The sequence below is a fragment of the Felis catus genome, chromosome D4, assembly GCF_018350175.1.
Source record: "Felis catus isolate Fca126 chromosome D4, F.catus_Fca126_mat1.0, whole genome shotgun sequence".
Taxonomy (NCBI): Eukaryota; Metazoa; Chordata; class Mammalia; order Carnivora; family Felidae; genus Felis; species Felis catus.
The window spans coordinates 57,180,597-57,205,733 of record NC_058380.1 but is presented as its reverse complement, the minus strand read 5'-3'; the positions used below and the strand labels follow the sequence as shown (position 1 = coordinate 57,205,733).

Here is a 25,137-nt window from a genome sequence, read left to right as displayed (position 1 = left end):
TACCTTTGAGAAGGCATATGAGTGGGAGAAAACATCCGTGTGTATATAAAAGAGAAAGTCAACATGTGAATGTGTATGAAAGACAAATAAGGGGAGAGGACTGACTAGGAGGGGCACCTACCAACAATAGACATCCTCTTGCGCACATTGCTGAAGTCCAAAATAGCCAGCAGTTGGTAGACTTTGGTCTCACCCATTTCAACTACTGCAATTGTCTCAGAGGTGCGGTAACGGAACACAAAACCAAAGTTCCTGGCAGCAGTGACAAGGGCACCTTCATCTGGGGACTGAGCCTGGTATACCAGCTTACCTGGTAGGAGAGAAGAGGGTAACAAGAGCCCGCAGAGATGTGCAAGTGAAGTCAACCCAGAAGTGACACCAAGGGACTTAAGTAAATATGGAGCCCAGACATCTTTCTTCAAACTTCCTCACAAGTTTGGCCCTAAAAGGCCAGATTGCATGACAGGTTTTTTTTTTTTTTTGTTTTTTTTGTTTTTTTCCTTTCCAATATTTTCAACTTATTTCACAGACCTGAATTGGTATTACAGAGGTACATGGTATATGCAATATACACAAATGAACAAACACAATTACTCTCTTAGTGGGTAAAGATGGGTCAGGAGCTTGTTAAAATGCAGGTTCCTGGGCCCTATTCAAGCTTACTGAATCCAGAATCACAAAATCTGGGAGGATGACCCAATAAATTGAATTTTTAGCAAATCTCCTGGGTGAGTTTCAGGCAAGTGGTTCTGCATAAACTGCTTATACATGAGACTGGCTACACTTTGATGGACACTCCTATAAGATAGGATAATAAGGATAGGATATATAGCATAGGATAATATGATTGATGATAATAAGACTGATGATGTAACAAACAATTAAAAAATACATGAGTATTGTCACCTTTGAAACTCTCACTTGGGGAAGGTAAATGACTTATTCTGGTGAATAAGTCTTTCAATCTCATATTACTCAAGACATTTCTGTCTTTAATTTTTTTTTACAGTAGAATAAAATAAAAATTTATTCTCTCCCATTTTGTCATTATAAGGTAATTTTAACTTATAGTTTTCAGTGTCCATAGTTGAAAAAATACTTTCCTAGATTGTGAAGAAACACTTCAGAAAATTAACAACAAAAACCCTTTCAGTCCTCAGTTGTAACATGTATTGTTTTTTTCTCATCACAAACTACTGAATTCTAGTAACTGCTTCAGATTATTTTGGTCCCAAAAAGAACTGGGCAAAAAACTGCACTGATCGATGCAAACACTTTAGCATCGAAAAATGTGTAACTCCTCTTTCAAAATATCACTACAACCTGAGGTATATTTTGGATTATTTCTCTTTGGAAGGTCAATTTGATTTTTTATTTTAAATGTTTGTTTATTTATTTTGAGAGAGAGAGTAAGGGAAGGGTAGAGAGAGAGGGAGACAGAGAATCTTAAGCAGCCTCCACACTGTCAGCATGGAGCTCACTGTGGGGCTTGAACTCATGAACCGTGAGCTCATAGCCTGAGCTGAAATCAAGAGCTGGAAGCTTAATCGACTGAGCTACCCAGGCGCCCCAGGCAATTTGATTTTTAAAAACAGTTATGCATCACCAGAGTCTTATACTTGTGGATAAGTCACATGGGACACATAATTTTAGGTCAGACATAAGATGTATCTATGAAACAGTAAGACTATTTTTCTTGTTTGTTTCCTACTTTGTCATGTAAGGCAATAAAAAATGACAAGTCCAAATATGCTTCAAATAATAGCAACTTGTTAGAATGCCAGGTCTGGAGATACCTGTGGTGGGATGGGATCTCACTGGGCCAAGAGAAATGAGATTTGGGTTCTTATCTTTGCCCTTCTTAACTATAGGATTTTAAGCAAGTCATTTAATCTCTTTTAGCTTCAGTTTCCCTCTATAAAACTGGGGTAATTTTTCTCATTATGCTTACTTAAGAGGGCTGTTGTGAAGCTTGTGGGAGATAATATAAATGTAAGCAATTTGTAAAACTAAAGGTGTTACTGGGGCACCTGGGTGGCTCAGTCAGTTATGTGTCTGACTTTGGCTCACATCATGATCTCACAGCTCGTGGGTTCAGGCCGGGCATCAGGCTCTATGCTGACGGTTCTGAGCCTGGAGCCTGCTTTGGATTCTGTTTTTCCCTCTGTCTCTGCCCCTCCCCCACTCACACTCTGTCTCTCTCAAAATAAATAAACATTTAAAAAGTATTCAAATATAAGGTGTTACTAAGGGTATTACACTAAAGGTACGTTGCCTTAAAGGATATGATTTATTTGGTTGCCAAAATTCTTGTTTGTTACCAAAAAAAATTCTTCATTTTTAATCAGTCATTTCTCATTCATCGTTTGTCAAAGAGGTTTGAGTAAATTCATGGGTGTCACAGTCATATTTGATTGTTAAAGAAACCAGGCTATGTGGGGATACTTTGAAATTATGAAGCAACAAGAGGACAACTCAACTCCTTCAGGAAGTCTTGTTAGAGATAATGCGGCTGATCTTGCGGACAATTCAGATAGATTCTGTGACAGAACATTGTTGAATCTCAAGATTGGAAGCTCCCTAGAGAGCATCATTTGACCCCTATCCAATGACTGAATCCTCTTTAAGACCAAGAGGCTGTCTTCTACTTGAATATCTCCAGTGATGAGAAGCTCACTACTTGTCTATCCATCCCATTGCTGGACAACACTCCCTATTAGGAAGTTCTTAGATTAAGCCATTATAAATGATATCAAACCAAACCCACCTGTAGCCATCCTAGGTTCTATGACATATTCTTAGTCCATGAGACCACAGGCCCCTCCTCACCTTCCACTTTCTCTTCTGACATCACGGTATGACACAATGAGAGTGAGAGAAAAAACAAGTGTACCCAGCGATCTCCCTTTTTCACTGCTTCTACCAAAGTCTTGTCATAAAATGAAAACTTAGGATCAGCCAGTTTGTTGTAGGAGAAGTCGACCTTTTCTGTTTCCTGGAACATAGAAGTCAGAACAAACTTCTTAGTAGCAGCCTGACACTTTATAGAAGATCTGTTTGGGGACAGCTTCTGGAACGTGATGAGAATTCTTAGGAGGGTGGGAGGAGAAAAGAAAGATAAATGGAGGAGACTTTGTGCTGGTTTCTAAGGCCTTTGTAGTTCTCATCATTCCCTTGGACCAGGAAAGATCCATCCCATAGGAGACAAGCTGAGCACTGCCTGGCAGACCCTTCTTGCCCCCTGAATGATCAGTGGCCATCTTCACGTTCTATTCTTCTTCTTCTTTTTTTAATGTTTATTTTTAAGAGAGAGAGAGAGAAAGAGAGAGAGAGAGAGGGAGGGGGAAGGAGAGGAAGAGGCAAAGTACGTGTGCACAGGGGAGGGGCAGAGAGAGGGGAGACAGAGGATCCAAAGCGGGCTCTGTGCTGACAGCAGAGAGCTTCTAAGTCCCAAATCCATGATAACCAAACCTGAAGATATGAGGAGGTAACTGCTCCATATTAATAAATGGTATCGGGAAAAAGTTTTGTCTCTGGCTGTCCTCTGTCTGATTTTGGGGGCTGGGAAGGGAACTGAGTCCTAAGTACAGTGACTATCACTGTGTTGCACTATTTCTATTTAATTCTACAGGGGCTAGAGACAAATACTGCAAGATAGAAGGAAGCTTCAGTACATACTTATCACAGACTTAATTTTGAGCCATTTTACTTGATCTGTCAGCATCTCTGGTTCCTTCCTGTTTCTAACCCTCATGGTCATTGCCCTTACCTCAATCTCTGGACCTAATATTCACTAACATTTTCCTAGTTCCTTTAGATATTGACTCTCATTCTCTATTTTGGCTAGGATTTTGGTGGCCACCTTGGGTAAACATCTGTTTCTGACTTGATTTGGCCTTGAGACTCTTTTACCCCATCCTGGAGTATGATGTTAGTAACAAACTTCTCCAATCCATACCAGGATTCTCAAGGATACTTTTCCAGTTCTTTGTAGTTATGGTGCTACCTGTGCTAGGCCCCAATGTGTCAAGCCCAGACACAACTGTCCTGGTTCGTGCTATGTCAGGGAAAGGGAAGTTTTAGTGAGCTATATTGGCTCTTTTCTATATCACATCTAGAAGGAGTTTTGTCATAGTGGTGTTAAAGTATGGTCAGGTCCAGAGCCAAGCCCCAGACCTGGCCAACCACAGAATTGTGAGCTCTGGGAAGTTTGCGGTTCCAGTAATTTAAGATAATTCATCATATAGCATCTCCTGAGGCTTTTCTAGAGCTGGGCTCTTACACTGGCACACTCTTTGAACTGGAAGCTGGTGAGTGATGTGAGAAAAGCTGAAGAGGTAGGCATGAGGTAGATCCTGCATTGCCATCTTATAGGCAATAGGGAGTCACAGCAATTTTCTGCTGAAAGTGCATAATTAGGGACGCCTGGGTGGCTCAGCTGGTTAAGCATCTGACTTCAGCTCAGGTCATGATCTTTTAGTTTGTAAGTTTGAGCCCCGCATCAGGCTCTGTGCTAACATCTCAGAGCCTGGAGCTGCTTCGGATTCTGTGTCTCCCTCTCTCTCTGCCCCTCCCCCTGCTTGCTCTCTGTCTTTCTCTTTCTCTCTCTCTCTGAAATAAACATTAAAAAAAAGAGAAAGTGACATAATTAGATTTGTGTCAGATAAAGTCCTCTGGTAGCAGCATGGAAGACATACTGGAACTAGCAAGATGAGAAGCAGGGAGATCAGTCAGATCATTCAGTAATCCACAAGAGAAATGATATAGTAACAATAAATATTAAAATAAGGGGATGGTTTGAATATATAGGGAGCTAGAATTATGCAACATGATATGAGGGGTGACAGAGGGAAAGAGTTAAGAATAATTTTATATTTCCTCATTCACTGTGATAGGATACCTGTCAGGAGGAGGTTTCTGATGGACTAAATTGGAGATACTTGAAGGACTAACAGGTAGTAATGAAAGCAGGCATATATAGTTTTGAAGTTTAGGTAAGAGATTTGAGCTAGTTTCTAATCTCCTCTTTCAGGCAAGTAATGTTTGAGAATACTGCACCTGGCTGGGTACAAGCAGTGAGGCAGGGCTGGCTTGGAGCTGCAGTACAGCATGACCTGAGAAGTAGCATTCATGGATAATTCTGAAATTGAAAGCCAAACAACCAGTTAAAAAAGGTTGAAAGGCAAATCCAGGTACCAGACAAAAGGATGGAAACTGGGGATATCAAGTGAAAGGAAGTGGATTTAGAATGGAGGGTAGAGGTGGCAACTGAAGAAACTCCTGGAGATGCTGTGACATAGCTATAAATAGTTTTTATAAAGTATCTTTAGCCTTGGCCATGGGTGGGAGGGAGCTACAAAGGATTCCTTTGATAGATGTATTTGGAGTTCATCACTAAGTATGTGGTAGTTAAAGTCATGTAAATACATGAGATTATTCCGGGAGACGATACAGATGGGGAAGAGGTTCAATAATAGAGCCTTGGAGAACATCAGTCCCTATGGCCAAGTTGATGAGAAAAAGCAGACAGGAAGAAAAAACAAGAACAGAGCTATTTAGCAGGAGCCAATGGACAAGAAAACTTTGAGAAAAAGTGGAGTTTAGGTGTTAAAATCTGCAGAGAAGTTGAGTAAGGACTTAACAGCAAGGCAGTCATTAGTGAGCTTGGCTAGGATAGTTTCAGTGGCTATCATAGGACAGAATCTTATTACAGAGAGTAGGTTGAAGAATTGAAGAAAGGTGAGGAGTTAGAGACCTCTGTAATTGCCTGTTTACCTATATGGCTCCTTCTCAAGTCTGCCAACTCTCTGAAGGTAGGGAAAATGTCTCTTTTGTTTTCCTCCAACCTTTAGCATTTACTCAAAGTCTGACATATGGTTGATACTCAGTAAGTATTTTGGACTGATGGGAGACAGACAATGTCTAGAGGGTAATACAGGAATGGTTCTAAGTGCTTTTTAAAATATGAGTCAAAATAAAATATAAAAATTTATTTTTAGTGGTTACCTCTGGTTAATGGGCTTAGGGTTATTTTAACTAATTTTTTTAACTATTTTATTTTAAGTTAATACTCTTTTTTAGAATAGTCTTAGGTTTACAGAAAAATTGGGCAGAAGTACAAGGAGTTCCTATATATTATCTCTCTCTTCTTTCTACCCTGATTTCCTCTATTCACATCTCACATTACTGTAGTACATTTGTTACAACTGACAAACAAATATTAATACGTTATTATGAACTGAAGTATATAGTTTACAGTAGAATTCTGCATCATACAGTTCTATGGGTTTTGAAACATACATATTATAATGAATCTACCATGACAGCATCACACAGAATAGTTCCGCTGCCCTAAAACTCTCCTGTGTTCTGCTCTACTGCTTCATCTCTCTCTCCACCTCTCACCAAGCCCCTGGAAACCACTGATCTTTTTACCGTCTGTACTAATTTGCCTTTTCCAGAATGTCATATAGTTGGAATCATAGTATGTAGCCTTTTCAGATTAGCTTCTTTCACTTAGCAATATGCATTTTAAATTCTTCCTTTTGTGTGTGTGGCTTGATAGCTCATTTATTCTTAGTGCTGAATAATACTCCATTGTAGGGATGTACTAAGTATTTTTTTTTTTTAAGGAAGGGAAAATTTGAGCTGAAGGGAAAGAATCACATAAGAAGAATAACTTTCAGATATTAAGAAGGAGCGAATACAGGATTGACTGAGGTTCCTGAAGAAGTAGAAAGGGATGGAATGTAAAATATACAAAGAGACTTGTATTGAAAGAAAACAGGATACCTTTTTTTGAGACTGAAGGAAACTAGGTAAAGGTGTGTTCTGAAGTATGTATGGAAAAGGATATTTATCTGATAGTTTGAATTTTTCTCAGTAAAGTTGAAGGCAATATCATCTGCTGCATATTGGGGACAGAGGGGGATGTAGTAGAAGGCCTGAGGGTGAATTCTAGAATAGCTAACATGCAGAATTAAGTATGACGCTGATCACAAATTAGTAAAAAATTATCCAAATAATATTGGAAGCCTAAAAGAGGTTGGAGTTTCTGAATTTTTAATGAGTTTGTGATCTCCAAAAAGTGCTTGGCACTCTGAGATTAGAACAGAGAAGGATAGATGGCTTGGTTAATTAAAGGTTGAGATTTGGTGAGTGATTAAAGAGAAAAAGGACTAGTAAGGTACTGAGGATATTTATGATCCTGGGTACAGATGGGGGCAAGACAGGAAAGGAAGTAAAGCCAGGAGGAATTGACAGACTTGGAGAAAAAGGAGAGCTGAGGGCTTGTGAGTTTTCCAAAGATAAGAAAGCAGGCATATATAGCAGAAGTCAAGTACTAAGAGAGATAGAGAAATAAGGTATGTGACCAGAGATCATGATGAGAGAGTTTACAATTTCAGAGTAGTACAATTCTAGATAGTGACATGGAAAAGGGTGATGAAGATTTTTTGGGTACTACAGGTCATCTGAAAGGCATATTTTTTCTGACATCTGAAAGCATCCATGGTGACATATCATTCATAAAGTAGCCAGTACCACCCAAGATGATAGTAGGGATTGGGTACAGAGGAAGACTAGGAGCCAATTTTCAAAGTCCTCAGTGAATGAGATGAAGAAGTCAGAAGATGCATAGATGTCAATGACAGGAAGAGTTAAGAAGGAGCATTGCCAGAAGTCATAAGCATCACAGGAGGAAAAATTACATGAGGAAGAAAAAGTAACGGTTTAAAGTTAGCACAGGATAATGAAGACAATACATTTGGGCTTTTCGCATGCAGAATAGGAGAGATGGAGGAAAAGGGATGTTCTCAGGGAAAGTCAATCAAGGCAGGGAGAAGAAATCATTTTTATGAAGAGATGAGGCAACAGGTAAGCTTGTTTACAAGAGAAAAGAGAGTTCAGTGATCCAGTGGAACACATGTTATGATTACTCAGTAGTGCAAGGAAGAGGTAGGGGAAAGGAACTCCAGAATAACAGTTTATTCCCTATAAGCTATAACTTTGTTTATATTGCCAAAGTCATTTGCAGAGTCTCTAGAAGGGGACTTAAGGGGGGAAAAAGTAGATTTTCTATCCCTTTCCCAATCTCTTTGGTTAGATAGGGGTGAGAAAGTAGTTGGGAGCTGGAGTTAGCTATTTGGTATATAAGTCAAGTGGCTAAGGGTTTGGAATTCGTTATAGAAGGAAAGGGATAGGGTGAGGAGTATCATGAAGGTAACAGACAAAGCCCTATGAAGGGATGTTTAATATCAAATCTATAAACAAAAGCTGAGATCCAATACTGGAGAAAATAGTCAAAATGAACCAGCTAGAAATAGAAAGAATGAACAGGAAGATATTTTTATAATTGTGTGGGATACAACTATTCAGTATGTTGCAATATAATGTTCCTGAAGTTATAAAGGAAAAAGACTGACATGACAAATTTGATCACATACATTAGAAACTTCTACACAGAAAAAAAAAAAAAAGAAACTTCTACACAGAAAAAAATATAAACAAAACCCAAAAGACAAAAATGGGGAAAGTAACTATACTGTATGTGCCAAAGGAAAGGTTGTTATTTTTACTTTATAAAAAGTACTTTCAAGTAAGAAAAAAAGGGCAAAGAATATGAACGGGCAACTGAGAAAATAACTATAAACAGGCAATAAAGTGGGAAGGGGAAATAAGCACATAAAAATGATTCAATCTGATTAGTAATCAGAGAGAGGTAAATAACATGAGATGCCATTTTAACCAATTAAATTTCTAAAGATTAAAAAATTATTAATACTCAGTACTCATAAGGATATGAGAAAAAAAAGAATTATTATATATTTTTGGTGGGATTATAAACTGATGCAATCTATCTAGGAGCAATATGGCAATATTAAATGTGCTAAAAATGTGGCTACCCTTTGACCAATCAGTTTCACTCCCAGGAGTTCATTCGAAGGAAATAATTATCAGAAGAAGAGACAAAACTGTAAGTACCAGGGTGCTTACCACAGTGCTATTTATAATAATAAAAAAATAAAATGGAATAAAAATAGGGGATTGGTTAAATAAATTAAGGTACACTAATACAAATGGATATGCCACTCATTCAAAATGATGATGTGGACCTAAATTTACTGACATGGAAATGGGACTAGAATATAATGTCAAGTGAATAAAAAGGAGGCTGCAAATAGGATACATGCTATGATGCTTCCTCTTTCTTTCCTTTTTCCCTTTGTTCTCTTTCCTCTCTCCCTCCACTCCTTCCATCCATCCATCCATCCATCCATCATTAGATCTTGATGTATATGTGTGTGCATATACACACATGGAAAACACGTGAAAGAATATACCCCCAAATTTTACATTGGTTTTCTAAAGGAGATTGAACGATTTCACTTTCTTCTTTATACATTTCTGCATTGATTGGATTTTAAAACAAATTTATTTTGGAGAAAGAGAGCCTGAGTGGGGGAGGGGCACTGAGAGAGGGGGCTCCAAAGAGAGTTCTACAGTGACAGTAGTGAGCTCGAGTTCTATGCAGGGCTCTAACTCGCGAACTATGAGATCATGACCTGAGCCGAAGTTGGACGCTCAACCAACTGAGCCACCCAGGCACCCTGACTGGACTTTTTTAATATGAGGAAAGACTATTTTTCAAATAGGAAAAAAGAAAAAAGAAAAAAGAAAGAAAGCTATTTTGATTTTAAAGCACAAACCCAGATGCCCTCAAATAAACATAGGTCATTTATATAATGCTTTCTGATATTATGGGCCAATAAAAGCTTTACTATTTCAGGGGCTAAGGGACTCTCAATTTGTGTCAAAGATGCTGCTGTTTAGCATGGTCTCAGCTCTCACGCATATCACAGGTAACTGTAATCACTCACCTCAGAGACTTCTACTTTCATTCCCTTTTTGTCATAGACATGACCTGTTGATAAGCAAAGAGAGCAGAGACTTGGCAATGTTTAAATTATTTTTTTGCTGTGATAAAATACATATAACATAAAAATTTAACCATTTGTTAGCATACAATTCAGTGTCATTAATCACATTGACGATGTGGTACAATAATCACCATTATAAATTTCCAAAATTTTTTCAGCATTCTAAACAGAAACTCCCCAATTCCTCCCTATTCCTAGCCCCTGATAACCTCCACTTTTTGTCTCTATAAATTTGTCTATTCTAGATATTTCACATAAGTAGAATCATACACTATTTCTTTTTGTGTTTGGCTTATTTCACTTAGTATAAAGTTTTCAAGAATCATCCATGTTGTAGCATGTGTCAGAACCTCATTACTTTTTATGACTTAGTAATATTGCTTTGAATGGATATACCACAATTTGTTTATCCATTCATCTGTTGATGGACACATGGTTGTTTTTACCTTTGGGCTATTGGTGAATAATGCTGCAATGAATGCCAGCATATATCTATCTGTTTAAATCCCTGTTTTCCATCTTTTGAGGGGAATATACCTAGGAATATATTTAGGGGGTCATATGGTAATTTAAAGGAAGGTTAACAGCTTATTGCTTCTGATTCTATCATCCCAGACTTCCCATCAAGCTTCCTTGAATCTCCTCAGGCCACCCAGCCCTTAGTGTCCCAGTAAGCTCCACTCCCCAAGCTAATGGTAAGAGGTCATTTGCTTGGGCCCCAACTCTTCTCCCTTAAGTGTGAGGTGAGGCTGGAAGTTAGTCACTGGATGTGGGAAAGACCTTCTGTTTCATGAAGCCCTCCAGTCAGAAAAGTTACCTAGAAGAAATATGAAAATAGTGCAAGAATGTTTAGGATTCTTGGCCAGCAGATAGTATAAACAAAATAGCAGTGGAAGACAGTCTTATGTCAAGCATAGAAACAACCATGGCCCTTTTGGGACACCTGGGTGGCTCAGTCGGTTAAGCCTCTGACTCTTCATAGTTTGTGGGTTCAAGCCCCACATAGTTTGTGGGGTCTTCAGAAGGTGGGGCCTGCTTAGAATTCTCGCTCTCTCTCCCTCTCTCTGCCTCTCCCCCACTCATTATCTCTCTCAAAAGTAAATAAACATTAAAAAAGAATTAGAAAAAAAAAAAAAGAAGAAGAAGAAATACCCATGGCCCTTTCAACCTTACCCAGTGTATCATCAGATCTTATAATGAGACAGAGAATTAAGATCTTTACCCAAATCAACTCATCTAAAAATAGGCTTTCAGAGTTTATACATAGGAAAAGTTGTTTGGCAGGGATAATAGGAAATAGTAGCTTTAAAAAAAAATTTTTTTTTTCAACGTTTATTTATTTTTGGGACAGAGAGAGACAGAGCATGAACGGGGGAGGGGCAGAGAGAGAGGGAGACACAGAATCGGAAACAGGCTCCAGGCTCTGAGCCATCAGCCCAAAGCCTGATGCGGGGCTCGAACTCACGGACCGTGAGATCGTGACCTGGCTGAAGTTGGACGCTTAACCGACTGCGCCACCCAGGCGCCCCGGAAATAGTAGCTTTTTAAAAAAATCTTAATCTTAAATTTTAATCTTAAATTTTTAATTATTTTTTAATTGAGGTGAAAGGCATATGACATACAATTAACCATTTTAAAGTGTACAATTCAGAGGCATGTAGTGCATTTACAATGTTGTATACTACACATCTCTCTAGTTTCAAAGCTTTTTCATCACCCCAGAGTAGAAATGCTCTACCTTTTTAGATGTGATTGCCTTCCTCAGCTAGTTAGTGCATTGGGCATGAATGTTCACATACCCGAGGACTTAACCCTGTCACAAAAATAAGTTTAGGCTTAAGGCATGAAATGAATGAGGAATTGGGCATTGGGGACCCTGCCCAACCAACTTGACTATCCTTTGATGGCTTCTCTCAAGACTGCTTATTGGTCTGAGGGGGAATCAGGAGATTAGCAGCTTCAGCAATATCTGGTTTCTCTGTGTGATTTAATATGAGAGTGAACTGACCCTCTCAAGACATTGGGAATTCCTGGAGGACAGAGATTAAGTCTTGTACATCTTGGTATTTCCAATGTCCAACACAATGGATTACCTCTATAAGGTGTGAAATAAATGCTTTTTGGTAAGCAACTGAATGGAGTAGGTGATCTTTGTTTAATGAGTAAAGAAGGTTGTGAGAATAAGAGATAAATGTGAATTTCAGAGGTATATAGAATTAGAGGCAGATTATTCTTGAAAACAATCTGCAAAGTAGAATTTCCCCAGGACTCAGGGAAAGCAGGAAGACATGCATACCATAGAACATCCCATTAATAGAACACTTATTGAAAACCATGATGTTCTGAGTCAGGGTTCCTGTTTTGTCAGAGAACACGTATTTGACCTGGCCAAGCTCCTCATTAAGGGTGGTGGTGCGAGCCTGTGCTGGTGAGTTCTTTGGTGCATAAAACATCTTCCGATCCCAGTTGATATAGCAACTGTTGCCCAATCTTATTATCTCAACACTATGGAGAAAGCAAGAAAAGAAGCGTCCTGGGTTAGAACATATCAAATACATAATCCTGGTTTCCTTCTTAACAGGTCAGGGCCAGCATCTGAAATTCAGAATATCCTCCTTGGGAACCTACCATGGATTTTGAAGGACATTCCCACCAGTCAACCCAATGTAAATCTGATCTCGACCATTTTCACTCAGTGCTTTACCATCTGGATCCGGATATACTTCATTAATTTTGCTGAGGCATAACCCCCTTTCATTTTTTCTTCTTCCAAAACATATCCAGGAAAAATAAAAAGTTTTGAACTTTTGCAGTAATGCAAGGCCTGGTAGAATTATGAACTACCTAGTAAAAGGCTGTTTAGGCTTAATTAGAGGATTACTGTGGCTGTCATGTAAATCCACTGGCAAGGAAGAGAAACTTAAACACTCAGAAACTTGTTTCAGAAGAAGGGAAGGATCTGTGAAAATCAGAAACAGGTCATAGAAGCTGACCTGATAAAATTCCTGGCAGGGGCAATCTGCCTGTGGGGTAGCTTCTCCCCCTAATAGTGTCCTCTTCACTTTACCTGAATTTTCCCTATTGCCTTTATCACATTCCTCTTCTGTTCCAAATAATTCATATTATAGATTCTTTATGGTTAACAAGCATCTTCACTTTAAAATAGTTAAGATTTTTAATGGGCCTCCTTCCTATCACCATTTGTGCTTAATGTGTGTTAGTTTTGGTCACTTCTAAAAGACAACTGCATTGAGCAACATGTTTGTTTGTTTGTTTAATTTCAGGTGAGGCAGGAGTGCTCTAGCCCACATTACTGACTCTACAGGTCTTCAAGCACTGAATCTTGATCCCTCCCTTCCTTTGCCATACCAACCAACATAGCTATTTCTCTAAACCCAAACATTTAATCATATCATTTCTTTCCTTAGAAAAATCTTTGCTGCCTTTAGGATAAAATCCAAACTCCTTGGGAGTCACCTGCATGGCTCAGTTGGTTAAGTGTCCGACTTTGGCTCAGGTCATGATCCCACAGTTCATAAGTTCGAGCCCCACATCAGGCTCTACTTTGACAGCTTTTTTGGGGGGGGGTTGTATATAATTTTATTTTTATTTAATTTTACTTTTTATTTTTTTAAATTTACATCCAAATTAGTTAGCATATAGTGCAACAATGATTTCAGGAGTAGATTCCCTAGTGCCTCTTACCCATTTAGCCCATCCTCCCTCCCACAACCCCTCTAGTAACCTTCAGTTTGTTCTCCATATTTGAGTCTCTTCTGTTTTGTCCCCCTTCCTGTTTTTATATTATTTTTGTTTTCCTCCCCTTATGTTCATCTGTTTGGTCTCTTAAAGTCCTCATATGAGTGAAGGCATAGGATTTTTGTCTTTCTCTGACTAATTTCACTTAGCATAATACCCTCCAGTTCCATGTAGTTGCAAGTGGCAAGATTTCCTTCTTTTTGATTGCCGAGTAATACTCCATTGTGTATATATACCACATTTTCTTTATCCATTCATCCATCGATGGATATTTGGGCTCTTTCCATACTCTGGCTATTGTTGATAGTGCTGCTATAAACATGGGGGTGTATGTGTCCCTTCGAAACAGCACACCTGTATCCTGTGGATAAAGGCCTAGTAGTGCAATTGCTGCGCTGTAGGGTAGTTCTATTTTTAGTTTTTTGAGGAACCTCCATACTGTTTTCCAGAGTGGCTGCACCAGCTTGCATTCCCACCAGCAGTGCAAAAGAGGTCCTCTTTCTCCGCATCCTTGCCAACATCTGTTGTTGCCTGAGTTGTTAATGTTAGCCATTCTGACAGGTGTAAGGTGGTATCTCATTGTGTTTTTGATTTATATTTCCTTGATGATGAGTGATGTGGAGCATTTTTTCATGTGTCGGTTGGCCATCTGGATGTCTTCTTTGGAGAAGTGTCTATTCATGTCTTTTGCCCATTTCTTCACTGGATGATTTGTTTTTTGGATGTTGAGTTTGAGAAGTTCTTTACAGATTTTGGATATTAACCCTTTATCTGATATGTCATTTGCAAATATTGTCTCCCATTCTGTCGGTTGCCTTTTAGTTTTGCTGATTGTTTCCTTTGCTGTGCAGAAGCTTTTTATTTTGATGAGGTCCCAGTAGTTCATTTTCTACTTTGACAGCTTGAAGCTTGGAGCCTGGAGCCTGCTTCAGATTCTGTGTGTGTCTCTGTCCCCTCCCATGCTTGTGCACTCGCTTTCCCTCTCTCTCAAAAGTAAATAAACAAACATTAAAAAAAACATCCAAAATCCTTAGCCTGACATTTAAGGCTCTCCTGGATAGGATACTGAATTATCATCCAACACTTTAGCCTAGGCTACTCATTGTTCTATGACCACACCAAACCTTTGCACATGCTGATCTTTCTGTTTGCAATGTTGTTTTGCTATTTTCTGCGTGATGAATTCCACTCTTCTCTCAAATATCAGTTTGATTATTACTTTTTCTGTAATCCCCCAAGCCTCTCCAGGTAGAACCAACCTGTTCCTTTTCCAGTCTCCCATAGCACTCCCTATATATTTCTCTTACACCATTTTCCATATTGTACCATAATTACTTAAGTATCTGTTTCCACAGCTATGTTGTAAGCTTATCTACAGAAAGAGCTGTCTTATGATTTATGTTTCTATTTCTAGCACCTAGTATAGTGCTTGGCACATAGTAGGTGCTGTGCTCAATAAATATTAAATTAATAAGATAATTTAGTCATGCAGGGTGCTTTTCAGGTTGGAATGTCACAGTGCAGGGTTTAGGAAACCTGGAAAGAAGGATATAAAAATGTGTTTGGATGTGTGTATGTGAAAGGGAATGATGAAAATAGAAAAAGGAGCTCAAAGGCTTATTTGACCCATTTCAAATTTTTGTCCATGAAAAGGCAAAGGAAACATCCTTCTTTTCTTTTACAACTTTTAGAACCCAGAACTTAGGTCATAATTACATCTATAATACCATTTGCCACATTGTTTCTGGGGGAAAACAAATGTGAGTTCTGATTAACTGATTTACAAATATATGTTTGGGACCTATGTCATTGATTAACTAGGGGCTGCCTGACTTATGCTTCAGCATCACCAAATTTGTGTGCATTTTTTCAACTATTGCATGTGTTTCTATGTCTTATTTAGTTACATTATAAGCTATTTGAGGGCAGGGATGGTTTTCTCTTTGTGTAACTCATAGTATCTAGTACAGTATTCTGGATATGGAAACCACTAATACAATCTCTAGACATTTCTCAGAGTGTTTTGTACACTGGCACTGTGGAAAGTAAAGACTTAAAGAGCATACAGTCTATGCTTCCCAAACATTTACACTCTAGTTGGGGAGTTAAGCAGGATGTATAAAGTCAGCTCCTCCCCCTATGACACAAAGTGGTCAAAGAAGCTTACCTGACATAAAGGGAAATGGGCACCATAGTGTTAAGAATAATGAAGTAGGACCAGAATACGAGGATGGCAGAGACAGCTGATGAAGGGACATATTCTTCCCATGGCAGATAATTCTGGAAGTAGTAGCCTTTTTTGTTTTCCCAAATGCCATGCCCAATTGCTAGGATAAAGCACATGCTGCCTAAAAACAGGAAAATCTGGAAATCAGAAACAGAATTAAATTAACATGTTATCTAAGGCATGTGCTGCTTCATGTCTACTTTTGGACATTTAGCTCTCGACAAAGCTTCTCTCTTTTCCTGGAGGGCAGGGGCATCCTGTAGTTCACAAGCTCTAGGCAGTAGTACAGGACAGAAAAGAAAGCCCAGCACGAGCCATCCTTGGAATCTTTTTTTCCTTTCAAATTTTTATTTAGATTCTAGTTAGTTAACATGCAGTGCAATATTGGTTTCAGGAATAGAACACAGTGATTCATCACTTACATACAACACCCTGTGCTCATCATAACAAGTGCCCTCCTTAATACCCATCACCCATCTAGCCCATCCCCCCCCACCTCCCTCCATCAACCCTTAGTCTGATCTCTATTATTTAGAGTCTCTTATGGTTTGTTTCCCTATCTCCACACCCCCCCCACAAATGTCGACATCTGTTTTGTTTCTTAAATTCCACATGTGAGTGAAATCACATGGTATTTTGTCTTTCTCTGATTTATTTCATTTAGCATAATGCACTTTGGCTCTATCCATATTGCTGCAAATGGCAAGATTTCATTCTTTTTGATTGTGGAGTAATATTCCACTATATATGAATATATATATTATATATATATTATATACATATATTCTACATCTTTTTTAAACAAGTTTTATACAATTTCTTTATACTTTTAATAATTTTTATGTTATACAAACTGTTCAGGAACACATGCTTAAAAAAATGTTTCCATCGCATTCTACGAATCTAGTATACATAGTTTTAGCTCTAAAATACAATTATAGCACACCAAAAATAAAATTATAGGTAGTCTTACTAATGAAGAAAGATGCAAAAATGTTAAATAATTAGTAGCAAATTAGATTCTGCAGTATATGAAGAGATGAATATCTTTTGTCTAATTAGGTTTATCACAGGAATATAAAGATACATTAGCTTTACAGAATCTAAGAATAAGATTCAGTACTATTAACAGATTAAAGTTGCATAAAAGTGATCATCTCAAAAGATGACCAAATAAAAATTCCACATCTATAAATATCCTTAGTAAGTTAGGAATATATCTTTTTTTTAATTTAACTTCATTTTTTATTTTTTAAAATTTACATCCAAATTAGTATATAGTGAAGCAAGTTAGGAATATATCTTTTTTTATTTTTTTATTTTATTTTTATTTTATTTTTTTAAAGTTTATTTATTTTTGAGACAGAGAGAGACAGAGCATGAACGGGGGAGGGGCAGAGAGAGATAGGGAGATACAGAATCGGAAGCAGGCTCCAGGCTCTGAGCCATCAGCCCAGAGCCCGATGCAGGGCTCGAACTCACGGACCGCGAGATCGTGACCGGAGCTGAAATCGGACGCTTAACCGACTGAGCCACCCAGGCACCCCGGAATATATCTTGATAAAAGTGAGCTACCAGACTCTATGGCAAACTTCATATTTTATGGTAAAACATTAAATGTAATCCCATTCAAGTCAGAAAAAAAATTGATAGTATCAACATTGTACTAGAGGTGCTAAGCAATGCAGTAAGAAAAACTGCAGTATAAATTTTGAAATGGCATAGAAAAATGGTCATTACTTATATCACTTCTTTTTTTAACCATTTATCAGCTGATGGACATTTGGGGTCTTTCCACAGTTGGGCTATTGTTGATAATGCTATGGACATCAGGGTGCATGTACCCTTTTGAATATGTATTTTTGTATCCATTGGGCATCCTTGGGATTTGAAGTGAGCTAAAAGTTATTAAAATACATTAAATACTAATTAAGTGCCAGGAGTTGTGCTCAGTACTCTCTCTATATTATTTATTTTAATATTTAAATATTTTATATTTATAAATGTTTTAATAATAGACGAGGAATTCGACATTAAGAGTAGAAAAGTATTTTGCCTAAAGTCACTTAGCTACTAACTAGGAGAGACATGTTTTTTGTTTTTTTGTGTTCAAGTTTATCTTTTTTTAGTAATCTCTACACCCAACATGAGGCTTGAACTCATGACTCCAAGGTCAAGAATTACATGCTCCTCCAACATGCCCAGAGAGACAGGTTTTGAACCAGTTCCAGAACCCGAGCTTTCAATCACTCCATTATTGAAGTGAGGTCACTGATGGGCAAGTCTTTGAAGACAAGGATGTAAAAGGCAGGAGGAGCAGGTATAATTGAGACCATTCTCAGAAAATAAGATTTTAAAAAGCTTTTTATTATGAAAAATTTCAAACACTTATTAAGTTATATAAATAGTATAATGAACCCCCATGTGCCCATCACCCAGCTTCAACAACTATCAATTCAGGGCCAGTCTTATTACACCTAAAACTCCTCTTCCCCTTTTAAGCAAATTGCCCACATTATATAATTTTATCTGTAAACTGTTTATAATTTTTTTATTGTTTATTTATTTTTGAAAGAGAGAGCGAGAGAGCGAGAACACACACAGGGGAGGGGCAGAGAGAAAGAGAGGGAGACACAGAATCCAAAGCCAGCTCCAGGCTCTGAGCTGTCAGCACAGAGCCTGACACGGGGCTCAAACTCACAAACCTTGAGATCAAGACCTGAGCTGGAGTCTGCTGCTTAACCCAGGGCCACCCAGGCACCCCTGCAATTTCTTCTAAGAATAGTAATAAGAATTTTTCAAAAGTTCTTTTCTTTTCTCTTCCCTGAATTATAATGTCTATTCCAGGGTCAGTTATTTTACTTGTTCACCCTCTTCCTCCTCTTGTGTGTTCCTGTTTTCCCTCTAGTACACTTAAAAATATGAGGAGAAGAGTATTTTGATCATTATAGGTTGGTTTTGTTTCCTTTGGTTAATTTTGTTTCCCCAGTTGGCCACTCTCCTGAATAGGAACATGGAAGCACAAGTTCTATGTAGTTTGGTAGTATGTGTTATTTGATGGGCCTCACCCTCAGGTACACAAGGAACATGAAAGCACATTTAAATCCCTTAAAATTGAAATAAAGTGGGTTTTACTCTGAAGTGATGAGACCCACATCAGAAGCCCTAGCCTTGGGGCGCCTGGGTGGCTCAGTTGGTTAAGTGGTCGACTTCGGCTCAGGTCATGATCTCGTAGTCTGTGAGTTTGAGCCCCGCGTCGGGCTCTGTGCTGACAGCTCAGAGCCTGGAGCCTGTTTCAGATTCTGTGTCTCCCTCTCTCTGACCCTCCCCTGTTCATGCTCTGTCTCTCCCTGTCTCAAAAATAAATAAAACATTAAAAAAATTAAAAAAAAAAAAGAAGCCCTAGCCTTCTGAGATAATTTTTACATTTCTTTAGAAAGCAGTTCCCTTCTGAGACTGGAAGGCAAATACACTTGTTATTACTATATGTATGCTATACAGGTGTCAGGATGGTATAGGGACCAATTATTGCCCATGTTGTTTTATGGACAGTTTTTAAATTAATTATCTTGACCATTATTCCATATACCACCCCTACTTTTCATACCTGCTAATGTTAGCTTGGAGCTATGATTGAGCTCTACCAGGAAGAATGCATTTGCACTGAAGCTTTCACTACCCCGGTTTGTCTATCAATATAATCTAGGGGCACCTGGGTGGCTCAGTTGGTTAAACGTCTGACTGTTGGTTTTGGCTCAGGCCATGATCTCACACTCTTTGAGTTTCAGCTCCACATGGGGCTCTGTGCTGTCAGCACATAGCCTGCTTGGGATTCTGTGTTTCCCTCTCTCTCTGCCCCTCCCCTGCTCACTCTCTCAAAATAAATAAATAAACATTAAAAAGTATATAATCTATCCGCTTTCTGCCTTCTAAAAACTCATCAACATCTTGGGTCTACTGATGGTTCATCCTCTGCCAGGGCTGTTACACATTTATTTCCTGTTTGTACTTCTTTATAGTCATTTCAAGAAGCTTCTCAATGCTCTTAAACTTGATGCCCAAAAGTGAATACAGTACCTCAGACAACATTTCACACTTTCTGAAGGAAAGATTGCATGAATGACCATTCAAATATAGGCATTTATAGCAGCTACTCTACCAGCTCAGCTGCCCCAGCATTTACACTGACCCTCTGTTGCCTCTATCTTGTGAGAACCTAAGCAGAGAACTACATTTTCTCTCTGGAGACCGCCCCCCCTGCAGATACCTCTATGGTCCTTCTCTAATCTGCACGGGGGTTCTCTAGGCCTGCTATTCAACTATCATCCTAGGACTTCTTTTCACTCGCTTCCATGTTTTCTGGCTTCCTTATCTTCTTTCTTAGTTTACTATCTTGGTTTGCTTGAGTATACACAATAGGAGCTTCCTAAGAGATTATACAGGATGAATACAGTTTTTGAATCTTTATACATATGGATATTTCTTTATACTTGAATTTTATTAACAGTTTTACTAGATTTAGAATTATAGGCTGCAAACAATTTTCTGGCACACATTTGAAGGCATTAATATTTACCTTCTGCTGTTGCTGCTGAGGAGGCCAATGCTATTCTGGTTTTTGATCCTGGTATATGATCTTTTATTCCTCACTAGAAGCTTGTGGGATTTTCTTTTTTTGTAATTTATTATTTTTTTAAATTTAATTTCAAGTTAGTTAACATAAAGTGTAGTCTTGGTTTCAGAAGAAGAACCCAGTGATTTATCACTTCCATATGAGCACCCAGTGCTCATTCCAACAAGTGCCGTCCTCAATGCCCATCACCCATTTAGCCCATCTCCTACCCACCTCTCCTTCAGCAGCCCTCAGTTTGTTCTCTGTATTTAAGAGTCTTTTATGGTTTACCTCCCTGTTTTATCTTATTTTTCCTTCCTTTCCCCTATGTTCATCTATTGCATTTCTTAAATTCCACATATGAATGAAACTATATGATAATTGTCTTTCTCTGACTGGCTTATTTCACTTAGCATAATATGGTCTAGTTTCACCCATATTGTTGCAAATAGCAAGACTTCATTCTTCTTGATCGCTAAGTAATATTCCATTCTATATATCTCTATCTCTATCTCTATCTCTATCTCTATCTACCACATTTTCTTTATTCATTAGTCAATGGACATTTGGGCTCTTCCCATAATTTGGAGATTTTATTTTTAATTTTATAATTTTTTGGTATGAGGTCAATCTGCCTTGTTAAGCAGGACTTCTCATGTGTTTTCATTTTGCCTTCCCAGGGAGGCAGCAAGTATAGCAGAAAGAACATTGATTTTGAAAAGTTATGCCTAGATGGATAGATGAGATGATTAAATAAAATTACATATGTAAAACATCTGACACATATTGATGCACTGCCCCCTTTATACACTTGAGGGCTGCACCCAGAGCTTATAAATCCTTGTGATTCTCACAACATCTGGCACATACTGGGCACATGATAGATTTTCAATAACTACAAATTGATGACTTAATGAGTCATAAACCTGTCTTTGCTGTTATTTTTCTGTAGGATTTTATTTATGATATTTATCTTTACTGTGTCTCAATTTGCATATTTGTCAAATGGACTTGCTTATTGTCATGGATGTAGTGAGGCTACAGTTAAGTGAATAATGAATATTCTAAAAAGTTAAAATCACTCTAACAGATGTCAAGTATTATGACTGACCTTCAGAGAGGTAAACAAGTAGGTGAAACTTCCTAGGCATATGGGAGACATTTTGTTTTGAAAACAAGCCCAGGCTAAATGACCTAACTTAGTGCCTAATGATAGATGTTCCTAATATAGTCAGCGGCATATTTGCCCATGTCACCTTCCTGAATTTTCAAATGTGACTGTCTTCCTCATTAAGAAACCAGGAAATGTCACTTTATTTCTACTGCTAAAAGCTATGCAGGTAGTAGTAGAAAGAAAGATAGTGGATACTAGCTTCTGGTCTCAAAGCTGAATGAACTTTCCTAATTTTCTAAAACCCCATTTACTAAATCCAAAGGATTTAGGAAAAGAACTGCAGTATTTCCCATAATAAATAATGGAGAAGAGGCAGTTTATAATTCAGATATTAGTGAGAAATACACAGAAACAAAAGGCATTTTTGAATTGTGAGAGTCTAAGCAATAGAGTAAAAATAAAAAGTCATAGAATTAAGTACAGGCAGCACTGAAATTGCTCAGTCATGCAAAGAAATTGTATAAGTTAAGAAATCAATGTCTATATCTAACAAGAATAAGGACAACCTGTATAGGATAACAGGGAAATTAGTCTTCAGTTTAAACTTCTGTTATCAAAGCTATTATTATCTATCGAGTGCTTTTCCAATTTCATTTCTCAGCAGCAGGATCTTTATTTTTCAACTTACAGAACAGACAAATGTGAAGCTGTTCTTTTTGAAGTGAGAATATCAGAATGAGGGAGCCAGAACAAAACTCACTTGATCTCAATTCCCCCTGCAGCAGACTCCTCTAAGGAAACAGTTTGAAAATCATCAGTTTAAGTAAGGTGTTCTATTAGTTCAAGTAAAGTTTTATTATAGTATCCATGAGTAAAATAGGTTATGGGAAAATAATTGTGTCAATTTCTAAAGCAGGATTCTTGATCTGTTCCAGTACCATTAATCAAAGCATCAAATCTTAAACAAAGTGTGATCATTCTCTCTAACAGGTATAAACTAGAGAACAGACTCCCTTGTCAATTGGCTCTATTCTTTTTTGCTTCTGACATTAGTAAATGGCATACTAAAACTGTTTGAGTCTTTCAAACAACTAAATTCCAAGTTGGAAATGCCAGCTGCTGCTATGGAAGGAAGAAAAACATGTCTACTTGTAAAGAAGTTGAAAAATGTCTTCAACTTACCCAGACCACAAGGACATTCAAGAGGTGGTCCATGTGCGTCCGTTTAAAGGTAGACTTTCCACAGTTCTGCATTAATTTGGTGTCTGGTCCTAAGTGAAACAGGAAGACCAGCTCTTAGAATCACTGAATACACTCAGAGGATTGAAATTGGATTGAAATATACCTTTATGACTACCTAATCAAACCTCTTGCCAAAGCCAGGGGATAAAGCCCTGGAGAAAGACTCATACTTGGTGCCAAAAACTCAAAAAATAAACATTTTGTTTCTAAGGATAATCACAACTATTTCTGCAAAGTGCACCAATCCTGATTCCTCTTTTTTTTGTACCTCAGAGAGTCTAGTTTTTTATAGATGAGTTAAGTCAGAATAGGAGCCACAAGCTTCTTCCTTTTTAAGTTTTTATTTTAATTCCAGTTAACATACAGTGTTATATTAGTTTCAGGTGTACAATATAGTAATTCAACACTAGGAGCCACGAGCTTCATTCTCATCATCATCTGGTTTATTTAGCTTAGAAAAGAGATTTTCTGATAAAGAGATCTCTACCTTCTTTTGAGGAAAACTACTGTTGGGCCAGGCTCTATTTCAAGTTTCTACTTGGTAAAGGAAGAATGGAAAAGGCAATGGCAGTGACTTCTGAGATGGAAGCTGGGGCTTTTCTGGGGCTGAGAGACAGAGATTGTATTTCCTCATGACAGGGCAGATAGTAAACAGAAGTAAAGAGCTTTTAGTGAATATTACTGACCAAAACATAAGCAGTTTAGAAGAAAGTATAAGTAGCAATTTCTCTGGCCTTTACCATCTGATTGTTATTTTTACATGTATTCTAATGAAGGAATTTCATTAATGTTTACACATGGGGGAACTAGAACTTCCCTGATAATGTAGGCAAACACTGAGAATGCAGGGCATAAGCTATGCCATTCTTTCCTCTCAAGCATTTCTTGAAGGGCTTGAAGGGATGAGAAGTTTGGCTCAGAGCCAGGCAGCTACATGGGGCAGAATCTTCCAAGGTCCTTAGAAAGAATGACCTTACCACAAGTTTCAAGGAGGATGTGGAGATCACGGTTGAACCTGGGTATCATGTAGCAGGAAGAGCAACTAAATTCTGCACTGAATACCTCAAGATGCTCTTAAGTGGTTATCAGTTCTCTTCTGCTCTGAGTTTCCCAAAGCCCCAAAAGATTTTTTGCTACCATGTAAACCAAGAGTCAGAGGGAAACCTTAACTAAATTTGTGCTGGTTGGCAACCTCACTGCTATTACTTTAGGGAAAAAAACCTTTTGCTGAAAAATGAGCTTTTTATAAATGGCAATGTATAGGGGTAGCTGCTGAAGTACAGTGAAGAAAATAAGTGTACTTCAAATCTTTGGGGTTTGAGTCTAGTCAGCCTAGAAGCCACCATTATAGCTCAAGAACCAATGAAAAAAAGTTCTACTAAGGCCTCCCTGGACTCTTAGGCTTCTTTCTATGGCTTGGTTCCAATTATTTTCCACAGAAGTGAGGCATATAGGATCCTCATGTCTAGGAGTGAATTCTCTAGAAGGAGAGCTCTGAGTTGAATAGTATTCACTGTGGTAAATCTTCCTTGATGCTATCTTCAGTGTTCCCTATCTGCTTACTATGGTTGTTGTCATCAATTTCCATTGTTACCAAGTGCACAGGGTAGGTAGCACAGAAGCTTCTTCCTCCATTTTCCTGAACCACCAAGAATAACCCAAGAAAATCCCTCACTAAGCATAAGGGATTATAGTTCTAAATGACATCTCAAGAGGGGCCAATTCTTGGGGTGCTTTGGTGGCTCAGTCGGTTGAACGTCTGACTTCAGCCCAAGTCATGATCTTATAGCTCGTTAGTCTGAGCCCCGCTTGGGCTCTGTTTTGACAGCTCAGAGCCTGGGGCCTGCTTCAGATTCTGTGTCTCTCTCTCTCTCTGTCCCTCCCCCCACTCACTCTGTCTGTCTGTCTCTCTCAAGAATAAATAAAAACATTAAAAAATTTTATAAAAACAAGAGGGGTCAATTCTAATGATCCACACTGCTTTTTTCTCTGCCATGAATCCCTCACATTTTATTTCATATTCTTCTCCATAATGAACACCGTGTGTATTCTCTCCTGGGAGTAATCCATATATATACTCTCTCCTTTCACATGTTCCCCTTTTACATGTTAATTCCATGTACACTCTTTCTATGTGTATACCTTCTCTTGTGTCCAGATATGATCAGAAAGACTTATAAATGTCCTGTGGTCTTGTAACATAAAGACTTCCTTTAACAAAGGCAGAGCTAATAACATTGGCAGC

General features: G+C 38.2%; 1 protein-coding gene across 4 annotated transcripts in view; it reads right to left on the bottom strand.

The window, feature by feature from the left end:
• The window catches only part of LOC101086263 (phospholipid-transporting ATPase FetA-like), a 99,703-nt gene that overhangs the window by 16,817 nt on the left and 57,749 nt on the right, over positions 1-25,137 (bottom strand). For all 4 annotated transcript variants that reach the window (XM_019816163.3, XM_006939264.4, XM_019816159.3 and 1 more), the window contains 6 exons: positions 22,833-22,921; positions 15,865-16,061; positions 12,235-12,443; positions 9,879-9,922; positions 2,830-2,995; positions 122-310 (listed from right to left, as the gene is read on the bottom strand). In XM_019816163.3, coding sequence (XP_019671722.1) covers positions 122-310; positions 2,830-2,995; positions 9,879-9,922; positions 12,235-12,443; positions 15,865-16,061; positions 22,833-22,921 — 894 coding nt within the window. The remainder of the gene's footprint in view (positions 1-121; positions 311-2,829; positions 2,996-9,878; positions 9,923-12,234; positions 12,444-15,864; positions 16,062-22,832; positions 22,922-25,137) is intronic.